Source organism: Myiozetetes cayanensis, unplaced genomic scaffold, assembly GCF_022539395.1.
Source record: "Myiozetetes cayanensis isolate MyiCay16 unplaced genomic scaffold, myiCay2020 scf2-11, whole genome shotgun sequence".
Classification (NCBI taxonomy): domain Eukaryota; kingdom Metazoa; phylum Chordata; class Aves; order Passeriformes; family Tyrannidae; genus Myiozetetes; species Myiozetetes cayanensis.
In genome coordinates this window covers 9057971-9071199 of record NW_026087411.1, presented here as the reverse complement: position 1 = coordinate 9071199, position 13229 = coordinate 9057971, and the positions used below count along the sequence as shown (strand labels likewise).

At 47.2% G+C, this 13229-nt stretch overlaps 1 protein-coding gene across 1 annotated transcript in view; it reads left to right on the top strand.

Annotated features, from left to right (window-relative positions):
* The window catches only part of ISM1 (isthmin 1), a 40180-nt gene extending 36004 nt beyond the window's left edge, over window positions 1-4176 (top strand). Inside the window, 2 exon segments of the mRNA XM_050314564.1 lie at window positions 505-594; window positions 2271-4176. Of these exon segments, the coding sequence (XP_050170521.1) occupies window positions 505-594; window positions 2271-2788 (608 nt within the window). The 3' untranslated portion in view covers window positions 2789-4176.
* Window positions 4177-13229: the final 9053 nt, after the last annotated feature.

The window sequence follows — 13229 nt, the reverse complement described above, 5'->3', positions numbered from 1 at the left end:
TCAGTTAATACATTTTTCTGGCAATCTCTCTGTCTCTCTACTGATAGCAAACACTTAAGTGGAGGTTGCTGGAAGATCCTGATATGTTAAGATCCTGATATTTTATTAGATAGCTATAAGTGGTGGGGATGGAATTGCTTGGAGAGATTAGTGTCATCTGCCCACTCCTTTCAACTCCCTGGCACTGGGAGAGGCCAACAACCACCAGTCATCTTGTAACAGCATCATTCCACCTTGTAATTCCTGAAAAACTGTTTCCTACTTACAGAGATGAACTTATCCACCCGCCCTCCAGGCATGTCACTCTGTTTTACCTTCCTAACAAACACCACAGACTCCTCGGTCCTCGCATTTTTATAAAGGAACACTCCCCTCCAGCAGCAACTTCAGATTGCTTGCACCTTGCAGAGCCTGGGGAAGGAGGGGATGGCGAGGAGGCAGCAGATTCCATTGTGTTTTGACAGGAAAATGCCTCTAAACACCTCTAACCTGTGTTTGTCTTAGGGATTGAAGACACCTTCCGGACAGCTGCCACTGAGGTGAGCCTGCTTGCAGGGAGCGAAGACTTCAACGCCACCAAACTCTTTGAAGTTGGTAAGCAGCCTAGTCAATCTTTCAGTAATAGATAAGAGACTTTCTTTAGGTTTTTCTTAGGACCAAGATATCGAGTTTAACCATTAAAAATGTCAGTAATAACAGCTATTTATTATCTTGCTTGTGTCTGTGACCTGCACCTTAGTTTGCTTCAGACACTGAATCTTTCTCCTCTTAAGTCTTAGCAAATTCCTGTGCTTGTTTCACTATAAAATGGTTATTCTCTGTCCTAATTCAGAAAAGAGCTGTAAGGCTCCACATTAATGGAGGGGGGAAAAAAAAATCAAACACTCTTCAGCATTTTGCTGAAATAGCCTTGAATGGAAGACACTATAAAAGCATTTTAGATACAGTTGTCACATAAAAAAAAAAAAAAAGGCAGTGACTTTTATGAGCATACATAGCTTTTATAGCTGTGTGTGCTGCAGAGGGGATAGCCAAAGCAATTTTACAGTGCATGGCTTGGTTCTGATCTGTCTGAAACTCAGCCCAACCTCTGTACTGTTCTGACTTCATCCCTCCAATGAACCCACAGTGTGGCCACTCAGAGACACTGAATGCTGGACTAACTGAATAAATAGTGTAATCCAGCACCTCCCTCCTATGGTGGCAGAGCACAATAGTTAATGACAGCCAGGATAGGACTCTTTAAGGAGATAGAAAAACAGGACACAGGTCACTGAGTAAATATTCTGCAAGAATGTTTGCTGTAAGAGTTTGAGGTCCCAGTTAGACCTGCTGCTGCAGAGCCCTGTTAAATAAGTGTGGAGCAAGATGAGCAGGGGGGTTTTGACAGCCCATAGCATGATATAGACACCTTAAATAATGTCTTATGTAGGAGATGTTCAACTGGATTCTCCCAAGACTCTTGCAAAATAATAAAGCGCCAGTATTAAATATGCTACTGGTCTATAAATCTCTTTAATCCCAGCTATATGTCATGGCTCTGGTGCCATTAAATCCTCCTAATGCACAGCCACTCTGATGTTATGTCACATATGCCCTTTTAGAATCTGAATCACTTTTGGCTGCATTTGCCAGCTAAGATGTCAGTCTCCATGTTTGAACTACAGATGCTTGAACTACCCCTTTGGGGAAATGGAGACCCCAATAGAAAAAAGTATTTGTAAATTAAAAAAAAAAAAAAAGAGACTCAATTAGAGATTAAAACGAACTTCAGAAAAAGCAATCCAGGCCTTGCCTGCCATCTCTACTGTCATGAGAAACTTGATCCTTCAACATCCGACGCTAACTAGGTGAGTGTGTTCTCACTGGGGCTCCCAACTGGAGATTGGCACCAAATGACTGTGATTTCCCTGTTTCTGTTGCTTCTAAACCCAGGATAGCGTCTCTTGTGCTGCATGGGAATATCAGCAGCTTAATTAGAATGTGCCAGTTAGAAGAAATGTCACAGATTCTGAGTGGCCTGGTTCTGCACTGTAACTCAAGACTAGCATTGCCTGAGGCCCTAAAATCAGTGCAGGTGTGATTTCTTTACCTGACAAGACAGCACATTAACACATTGCAGGCAGGGCAGCAAACTGTGGCTGCCCATCCTTTCTAAAGCAAAGCACTGGTGCTGAACAGTTAGACTTTACTCATTTGTTATCACTGATCACACCAACTGGGATGCTGCATAATTGTATCTTAAGTTTCCCTTTCCTGCCCTTAACCAGATACCGATAGCTGTGAAAGATGGATGAGCTGCAAGAGCGAGTTCCTGAAGAAATATATGCACAAAGTGGTCAATGACCTTCCCAGCTGCCCATGCTCCTACCCCAGAGAAGTCGCTTACAGCACTGCTGAGATCTACGACCGACTTAAGAGGAAAAGCTTTCGCTGGAAGGATGCAAGTGGTCCGAAGGAAAAACTGGAGATCTACAAGCCCACGGCACGGTACTGCATCCGCTCCATGCTCTCTCTGGAAAGCACAACGCTGGCAGCACAGCACTGCTGCTACGATGACAACATGCAGCTGATCACCAGAGGGAAGGGGGCAGGCACACCAAACCTGATCAGCATCGAATTCTCGGCAGAACTCCATTACAAAGTGGACATTCTGCCTTGGATCATATGCAAAGGGGACTGGAGCCGCTACAACGAGGCCCGGCCCCCCAACAACGGGCAGAAGTGCACAGAAAACCCCTCAGATGAGGACTACTACAAGCAATTTCAGGAGGCAAGGGAATACTGAGAAGGTTTTCCTCCTCAGAGAACTCAGACACAAAGTAGCATTCGTTTCCTGGATGCCAAAGAACTGGTGGTGGCTGCTGCGCTGGCTCCTTGACAGGGGTTGATGAGTTCCTTTCTAATGAATGTATATAGTTGTAATATAATACATAACTATTTTTCACAGTGTGTGTAATTTATAAACACATATCTCTCTCTCTCACACACACCTATTTTTACATACAGACATACATAAATCTTGTCCTGGTAGGATTTTGTACTGCAATAACGTTCATGTAATAATGTGCATTTCATTTTATTTCCCAACTGTAACATAATGGGGGGCTGGGGGGGTGGGCAGCTGCCTTCACCATCAGGCCCCAAGGCCCCAGCTGAGGAGGCACATTTTTAAAAGTTGTTATAAACAATAGGATTGAAGAATGTACTCTTCCATATGGGAATGGTTTACAAGATTAATGCACCTACAGCATCAATTTTCTCTATAATTGATTTCATGACTAGTCATATCTAAGAAGGGAAGATTTTTTTTTTTTGGAGGGGTAATAGTCAAAAGTGAATACAGAGAATTCCTGGCAATTTTTTTTCTTGGAATTCTTCCCATTACCTTCCAGCTCAGGTCTTTGCAGTCCATCTGGGGTAGGCTTGCAGGAAGATGTAGCTGTGGTTTTCCTGAAGGTGGATTGCAGTGGAGTCCCAAACAACCCACTCTTGGAGTCATCTCAGATATGGAGCTGCAGCTGTCAGGGTTTACATCTTATGTTGGGGAGCAGATCTTCAGGGCAGCTACCTGTAAACTGAGCACGCTGTAAGTCTTTGGAGGAGTGAGGCCAGAGAAGTAATCTGTGTCAAAGGAAAGAAAAAAAAAAAAAAAATCACAACTCCTTCCCAGTTTTTAATATGAAGAATGTTTGGATCTGCCTGTTTCTTTCTTTTAAGAAAAGAAAGAAGTTTATTTTTTTAAAGGACAGGAAAAGTGGAATCCACACATCTTTGGAATAAAGCACGCAACCAGCCCTTTCCCCCCATTTTTCTTATGCTGAGTACACAGTGTCCTACAGAAGTAGCTATTCTTTAAGGAAGCTCTCTGGGAGGAACTATGGGTGAGTTAAAATGTCTTAATTTTTTAAAAAAGCTAGCATTATTTTTGTAAAGTATTTATTGAATTGTAACAATAACTCACATGTGGGATATGTCTCTAACGTGAAAGGTTTCTGTAGATGGAACTTGATTGCCAAGAACACGACTGTTGTTAGGCAAAGGTTTTAATTCCAAATTTTTATAAAGTACATGCATACGTAATCCTGTCATTAAGCAGCTCATCCCTGCATTCTTATGAAAGATAAAAATTGCACCGTGGGTAAATAAATACTTACAGTTCCATCCTGCAAAAGACTGCCTTGCTGCAAGTCAGTGTGTTCATTTGGAAAACTAAGGCTCAGTGTTACCAGAGAAATGCCTATTTTGGGGCTCTGTGGTCTGACACACACGTGTGCCCTGCATGTGGAACCTCACACAGCGGCAGAGCCGACCGGCGCCGCGGTCAGCCTGAGCTGGAAGATTCAAGACAATTCCTTCTGCTATGTACAGACACACAGAGCTGATATTTAAGGTCCCTTCCAACCCAAACCATGCTAGGATTCTGTGAGATGCTGCAGATCTTTGGCTCTGTTGGCATTTTGGGTCCGGTTGATGGCAACCCCACAGACAGGCATGGGGTGCCCCCCGCACTAACACAGGCACAACAACCTCGCTGAGTCTGGGCAGGGTCAGGTCTGCCCAGGTAGCCCAAATCAGGGGATTTAAAAGCAGCCTGGGCCTCTAAGCAAAGCTACTGCACATCTGCAACATCAACTGGTCTGCTGAGGCAACCCCAGCAGCTGGAAACCTTGGCCAAGTCATCGGAGCTTCCTGACACAGGCTTGAGTCGGAGGTGGGGGGAGACGTGGATGTGTTCTAGCACAAGCTGGTAGTAACTAAACATGGTTGGTTGAGCAAGAGGGTAAACATGGGGATCACCCCTTAATTTTTATAGAAACCAGATTTTGTAAATTCTTGCAAGGTCATAAGAAGGCTCCACCAGCAAGTGGAGCCAGTTAAATTGACAGCAGATGGATGAAAGGCACAAGGAACTCCACAATCAGTCGCTTCATAAGGAAGACAGGTATTATCTGCAACATGGGGGAGAAAGCTCTGCTGCTTACTTCTCTTTGGAGCATGGTGGGGGAACAACATTCTCGGGTTTCTCTGGGAGGGAGATGAGAGGACAATCACAATTCTCGAAATATAAAACACATCCCTGCACTTTGTGGAGTAGAAAATTATGGTGCTATTGAGAAATGCTACTACACTGTTAATACAGAACATAACACATAAAGTGCCAGGGAAGAGGAAAAATTAGTCTAATAAATGAAATGACGCACAAAGTCTTACCGCTTGCCATTTGCCAAGGCTGGAAACTCTGAGGCAGCCTAATAATCTCTGATAGGACCCACCAGGTGTTTCATAGGATGAGTTCTGGAGCACAGATCTAGAGTATCCACACTTCTGCAGTCTTAAGCAATGGTCTTTATTAAAAACAAAGTCTGTCCTATTTTATAATAAATTATGATCCATTCAGGGCTGAGCTGCTTTTTCTCTTTTCTATTTTCTTTATCTTCTTTATCTCCTTCCCAACGATCAGAATTGTATCTGGAATGACTTTGTGTAGTAGACCTTAGCAAAGTGCTGGAGCTTACCATGGCCAAATTTTGCTCAATCTCTTAAATACAGAGTTGTTCATACTGGAGCAAGACCTGAGGAAGGGTTTGTGGCTTACAGGCACAGGTCGGTGTTTAGGAGAAGGTGCTATTATGTTTCCAAATTACCACAGAACGGGCATATTGGAACACTCAACCAAAGATATGAGGGCGTTGAAACAAGCAGAACTGAACAGGGAAACTGAAACAGGGAAGCAGTCAAGCCATCCAACTTATTTTTAACCCCCAGTCAATCAGCAGATACAGATTACGGCACGGCTTCAGAGTTGAGTTGGTGGGAACGCCTTAAGCTGGCACAGCTGCTGTGAAGGATGTGTGGAGCAGTGCCCCAAGGCAGCCATAAACGGATTGGATCGTACCTTTGATGGTTAAAAGGATGAGTGGGCCTGGCTTCACATTGCCTGGACAGCTGCTGAGCAGCAAAATTCCACTGCCATAACCCGCAGTGATGCACATGGGTTATAGGACAATATAGCGAAAACCAGAACCATACACACAGCCCCGAATCCCCACAGCCCTGCACTAGTTACCAGCTGCACTTCCCCCCCTCCCGCTGTGCAAACTGGTTAGCACTGTCAACACAAGGCATTCCTTGGAAAAATGCTGGGGAGCTCATGGGGCTCTGCCTGTTCCAGACACAGCGTTCTGTGCTGAGGTGGTTGGGGCGGTTGCACCTGACACTTGCAGCTGGGTGGGGTCAGGCCAGTCGAAGGCAGGAAAAGGGGGAAAGTTGCCTCTTCCTGTTCAAGAATCTGTCCTTGCCAGGACACAAAGAGCCTCAATGCCTCAGTCTCTTACCAGTGGTGGTGAGCACAGGCACTGAGGGAGTGCTGGTGATGGCCCTGGGAGCTGCTGCTGCTGCTGCTGAGGAGCTGCTGGTGTTCCCTGAGGCCTTCCCTTGCTTCCCTTCCTGGGTTCTCCATCAGGGCACCCCTGGACCTGCCCAGCAGCCAGTTTGGCTCACAGCACCCTGGCTTACTCTCAGCAGTATTCACCCCTCCCTGGAGAAAGCTACTCACCTTCAGGCTGGACAGACTATGCAGGAACCTGGAGCACACCGTTCCTAGCACGGACAAGACACTGGCAGGGCAGGGGAGCCTGTTCATAACCCATCCAGACACAGCTACTCTGCAGGCTCCAAGGTACCCACACAACCATCAGATGCCACATCAGGGGCAGTGCCACGGCAAGGCTCTTTCTAATCCAGAAGAGGAAGCCTGCAAAAACGGATACGGACAAGCTCGGATTTCTTTGTGCTCACTGCGTGCACCTGCACAGCCATGTCCCTCCCCTCCAAAAACACAAAACCCAGCGTGCTGAGGAGGGAGGGCATCAGCAGCAAGACCACCAGCAAGCACCGGAATTAAGATGACACTTTTCCCAGGAAGCTGGAGTGAGTGTGTGTTGCTGCCTGGCTGCGTGGCACTTCTGTGCCAGCTGAGACAAGCATGTGTTTTTCTATCACCAGTTTCCCCTTCTCCCTTCCCTTTGTAACTTTTAATGGAAAAATGTGTGGGCAGTTTCCATTATGCCTGTGCTGTTTCAGACAAATTGAGGGGTTGGCTAAGAAATCGCTGGTTTCATATTTCATACCAAATACACACACATGCATATATTTATAAGTCCATGTAAATTAATTTAGGATATCCTCCAGTCATGCGCTGTACGGCGGTGTCTGCAGGAAGGGTCCCACAGCACAGCACTTCCTTGCTGCCTGCACAGGGGCACGAGGCTATTTTTGCACTTGCACAGAGAGGGAGAAGGGCCAGGAGGCTGAAATGGCAGCAGTCATTCTTCAGCTCTGCCTTTTACTTTCTGAGTGGCAGGTTTATTCATTTTTCCTTTTCAGCTGCACTGCTAAAGCCACAGATGCCTTTTATGGCTGTGCTAATTTTCTATCAGTTTAGGGAGTTATAAATTTTTCCCTTATTTATTCTCTATCACAAGAAGGATCTGGGGGCAGGGGGGATTTTCAAACATAGAGAGAAGCTTTTCATTCAGTAAGTTGCACAATTTATAAGGGGTTCAGAATGTTATGTTCTGGAAGTGATAGCAATACTACACAGGGCAAACTGGCCAAACCTAACACAACTAAGTGTGGGTGGCTCTAGTCTTCAGAGGAGTCCTTAGATAATATTTCCTTTTTAAAACTGAGCAAACAGTATTACATGTGTTAAATGTCAGAGCTTACTGTTTATGATGGGCCTGACCAACGCTTCACTTCGAGTGGAACAGCGCTTCACTCCGGATTTCAGGAGGGCTCTGGTATGACTCTGAAACATGCCTGAAGCAAGGGACAGCATCTGCACACCAGGGTGGTAGATGCAGGATGTGAGTCAGAAAGTTTGGGGAGCAGAGAAGGCTTGGGAACAAGCTGCCACTCCAGGCACCATCTTCCATGTTGGCTCCTGCCTCTGCACAGCTGGGCTTAACTCATTTGCTGTGCTTAACTCATTTGCTGTGCTTAGCCCATTTCTTTGCCCCCTGCAGCCATCCCCCTTCCCCACTTCCCAGGGGCAGCTCTTGAGTGGATGTTGCTCAACCACAAAACACAGAGCCAGAGCACAGCTGGCCTTGGAAAATCTCTGCCTGCCTGAGTAGGGCTTCCTGAGTCAGGTGAGGAGACAGGAAAGGTACTGGACCATCCAGACACGTGGTTTCTTGTGTCCTGTTGTACCTGGCAGCCTTTACCATCAGGCAGTCAATGGTGAGCACCTCCAAACCATGGCACAGCCTGGCTTTGGACACCCAACAGCACAGCTCCATCTCATGTGCAATTGTCGCAGCTGTTCCAGAGCATCCAGCAAGTGACAGCTTGGAGACACAGCAAGGTCTGCCTCTGAACACCCTGAATTCAGGGCATCAGTTCTACTCAGCCCTCATCTTACAGCCTGCCTGGGAAACAGCCAGAAAAAGTGTGGAAACAGGAGGAGTCTCTCTGGGTTGAAAGGATGCAGAAACAAGAATGGTCAGTTCTGGGAGGAAAGAACTGAGCTGCAAAGTGGCCTCATTAAGAGTCATTAAAATTTAAATCAGCCTGTGGGTATCCTGAAGGAGGATGGTCTCGAGAGGGGCAAGTCAGAAGGAACAAAGCAGATCTTGAAAAGGAGCCGAGCAAAGAAAACACAGCACCTCCACCCCCAGCAGGCTAAGGACTTCCCTTGCCTGGCCATCCACTCACAGACCCGTTCCCCAGCTGTTTCACCACCACTAGGTCCACAACACCAGAAAAGCCAAATTAAAAGGTACAGCCGGTAGGTGTGAAGGGGAGGAAACATTCCCGAGCCTGTTTTCCCAAACAAAGCACACACTGGCCACACGCTCACAGAGCCCGCGGCACAGCGGTGGCTGCACCACAGCTTTGAGCTGCCCGCTAGAGGCCGATGGCAGTGGTTAACCTTGACAAATAACTGTGTTTTGCCCTTGCCCATAGTGGCACAGCCGCCAGCACTCCTGTAATTTAGTGTGGCTTTTGCTCAAAGGGTTCAAACCCCTTCCCCTCACCCCCAAAGCAACCACCCAAAGGGCAGTGGTTTTGCCCCCTCCCGGCACCACCGACGGCACAGCGGAGCGTTGGCTTGGGTTTCTCTTCCCACAAGGAAAGGGAGGCCTGGCCTCACCTTCCCAGCACACAGACAGGAGGGACGGAGCCACCGGGGCTGCAGAGGCTGGAGGTGGGGGAGGAAGCTGACTCAGCCTCAAACACAACCTCATCCATCCCCGCTGGTTTGGGTGGCCTGGTTGGAAACACAGAGCTGTTTTTGCAGAGAGAGGGACTGTCCCCAGTCCCTGAGCCAAAGGGAAAGCAGCACCTTGCTCCACCTCTGAGGGTCACCAGCGCTGATGGGGAGCAGGAAGGTGGGAAGCCCCAAGGTACTTTATGCAAGATCCAGTGCTGCCCATCTGAATCTCATCCCTGGGATGGAAACGGCAGCCAGGCAATCACACGGGGAGCTGGGCTCACCCACACCACAGGGCCACACGGAAAGAGAGCTCAGCTTTGATGTCTAAGTCTCTGCTGGGGGTGTTTGGTCTGCAAACAAACCTTAGAAAGGAGGTGACACCAGATAACTGTGGCTTTAGAAGAGAAGATCTGCAAGGCCCACAGGACTATCTACTCCATCTGGCACTTCTACTGTGAGCTGCCAAAGCATGTTTAAACAGAGCTTGAATAGGGAACAGCAAATTTGATAGAAACAGTGAGATTTTTTACCTCCCAAGAATATCCAGCCGTTTTTCCCACAGATTTGCCTTCTGCAAAGTTTTCCATCACTTTCAGCAGGTGTACAGCTGCTCTGCAACCTCTTCAAAGCCAGAGCCTTCCAGAGAGTCACAGAATCATAGATGTCATAGAATCCATAGAGTCACAGAATGGTTTGGGTTGGAAGGGACCTTAAAGATCATCTAATTCCACATACCATCCTATGGGCATGGACACCTTCCCTCAGACCAGGCTGCTCAGAGCTCCATCCAGCCTGGCCTTGAGAGGTTCACTGTCTGGCAGCAAAACACAGAAGGGAAGGAGCACCACTATCACCCCCCACAGCTCAATAACATCCACCACATCACTGCACCCCCACAACTGCCAGGAGCTGTCAGGCCCTCGTTTGTGCCAACACTCCCAGCTTTCCTTCCCACTGGCTGAGATTTCCAGGTCAAGCCACATCCGGACTTCAGTGAAAATGTTTGAAAGCCTCCTCTGAGAGACTCTAACCCAATATGTTCAGTGCTCACCCTGGGGCACAGGGGACAAACGACAGCCCCCATTATCCTACCACTAAATTTCCCTGTGTCAGCTTTGCACAAACACGGTTGCACATGGCAATGGTTCCACTTCATCCCTGAGCTCTCAGGTCTGGCAGCACAGCTCAGTACCCCTGACAATGGCCACTGCAGTGCCCTGACTTACCCCGAGACACTTCTCATGCCAGATTTTTCTTTTTAATGGGAAGAGGCAAATCCAGACCTCCTGTATGAAGACAATTTGTCTGCTTTGGATAAGTTCCAGCACGAGGAGGGTACTTTATACATATGGGCTCTCTTTCATGTTTGATTGCTGGACTAAGATCACATTGTTGTCCAGCTTAAGGGGGGAGAAAAAAAAGAGCAAAAACCACACAAATCAGGAAAGCATTAGGTAAACTTAGCTCAGAATACATCTTCTGACCAAATGGAGGGCGATGCTTTTTTCGTATAATTAGACCGTCTGCAGGAAGTCAAAAAGAACAAATTGTGATGCTGTCAGTGCTGTGGGAGCTGTGCAGTCCCAGGGACATGATCACATCTTCCCCGCAGCATTAGTTGTCATCCCTGGGCAGGTTGTGAAGGGAGCATGTGTTTGAAAAACCCTCAGAAACTCTGTCATTGAGCTGCAGCTCCCAATGCCATTCCTCAGTCACAGAATAATCATAGGATGGTTTGGGTTGGAAGGGACTTGAGAGATGATCTAATTGCAGTCCCCCTGCCACGGGCAGGGATGGCACCCCCAGACCAGGTTTCTCAGGGCCCCATCCAACCTGGCCAGCCAATGAAGAGACATGCACACATACAGACAACATGCAAAAACAAACCCTGGCTGATAAAAAAGTTTGTCTTTGAATGTTATCTTCAGATTTGCACAAGGTGAGCAAAATGCTGGGTTTGGCAGCAGAGAGACAGTGGCACAGCCAGAATGAGAGCGGGCGGGATGAGTGTGACTGTACCACACACTGGAGGGAAAGAATCTCTGTGCCAACACTTGGTGTCATATAGTAAATGATCCCGTCCTTCAGATAATGTCCCCCTCCACAATAACCTTCTCCTTAATGGGAATGGCACAAACACGAAGGCAGCAATGGGAACCTTGAGCCTGACACTCACATTTCTGCTCAGTGCCTCCCATGCCAAGCAGTGGGGATACAAAGGGCCAGAGCCTTCACCCTCCAAAGCCAATGGCAAGTCTCAAATCATCCCAGCCTGTTGTTTCGGGAATCAGCTCTTTACCAAGAAGAAACAAGTAAATATTTTTCCATCCTCTTCTCTTCCTAGACGTTAAGCAAGAGTAACTTGTAAATTGCTTCCAGCAACTTCGAGACAACAAGGGAACAAACAACCATCAACAGGCATTACACTCATTGCTTCACACGAAAACAGTTATGAGGCTGAAGGGATCCTGACAGGCAATTGGAAAGCAGTCCTTTTTATGCTAAATTTACTGTATTTTAGTCCAATTTTCCATGATTTAAAATGTGCGATGCAATAAAGAGCTGGAATGCCTTCTTTTGTCATAATATTTCACACCCAAGGCCTCAGAGCACTTTTGTGAATCAAACTCTGCCACAGTTTTGCAAAGCAAATGGTTTAGGAAGCAATGAACTGGAAATAGAGGGCAGTTTCCAGAGCTGTTGGTGGTCACAGAGGAGCCCTATAACAAAACCAAAGCAATATCTGGCCTCCCCTCCCTGGTCCTGTGCCCTCCTTGGGCAGATGTCTGCTGTCAACCACCAGTCCCCTTCCCCTAGAGCTCCTCACCTGCATGTCCACACTGCACTGTGCGCTGGCAATGAAAGAAATTCAGAAATAAAGGTGAGATGGGCTCACTGAGGGAGGAAGACCCAGGAAATGGCCAAAGGAACAGTGCACATTTTGCAGTACTCCATATTCTCCCTGGGAATAAAACAGCATGAGCTCTCTTGGCACCACTGCTAAGCAGACCATAGCTAACTGGGACCATTTGAGGGTCCCACTTCAATTCCCAAGGACAAGCAGCCCCACTGCCAAAGCCAGCTGTAACTGGTGCTGTAGACAAAGAGCTCAGAGCCCGAGCAGACAGGAAGGCTCTGCTGGTTTTTGGGGATCCCACACGAACACATAAGGGAGAAGCTTTTAACGCTTCCATGCAGAGGAACTTGCCTACAACCACAGGCAACGGTGATTCAAATCCATCAGGGTACTGGCACTCACCAAAGGGCTTCAGGGGGCTACAAGCTGCTATGGCTTAACTAGACCCAGACAGCAAAGCCCCTCCTGAGAGCATTCACTGAATCCTAGAATCATTAAGGTTGGAAAAGACCTCTAAGATCATAAATCCAACCTTTGACTGAATACAACCAAACCCACCAAACTGTACCCTCCACCACGGGTAGGACTTCCAGACAAAATGGAGCTGGGGCCTTGACACTAACACAGCCCTTATGTTAAACCCAAAATCAATGATCTATTGATGCTTCTTATGAGCCACAGTCAGGCCCTACATGCCCTTGGGTGGGACAGGAAGGCTTGGGCAGCAGGGTTTGCCATGCTCTCCGTACTCAGAACGTTTCTATGCCACATTGCAAATCCTCTATAAGTCCTTCTGGGAGATCTCAGCTCAACAAATATTCATTACCTAATTTTCCTGTAGTTTTAAATCATGAAAATTAATATTATCCTCATGATTTTTAGGGAAACTCACGGTGTCAAGAGAATTAACCTGGCTAAAGCCAGAGAGGAAGGGCTGTGGCAAAACTGGGACATGACTGTAAATCCCTTTTCCCATAGGTCTTCATCTTACTTCTTGAGGCTTAAGCACTACCATGGAAGACCACTGAAACATAAGTAGGTTTAATGGTGGTATTTCCTAAGATTTCAGTGATTATGTCTCACATCCACCAGCAGTTTAGACAGAAACTGAGCAGCTACCAGGTTGTGTGAGACAGAAAAAAGCCTGTG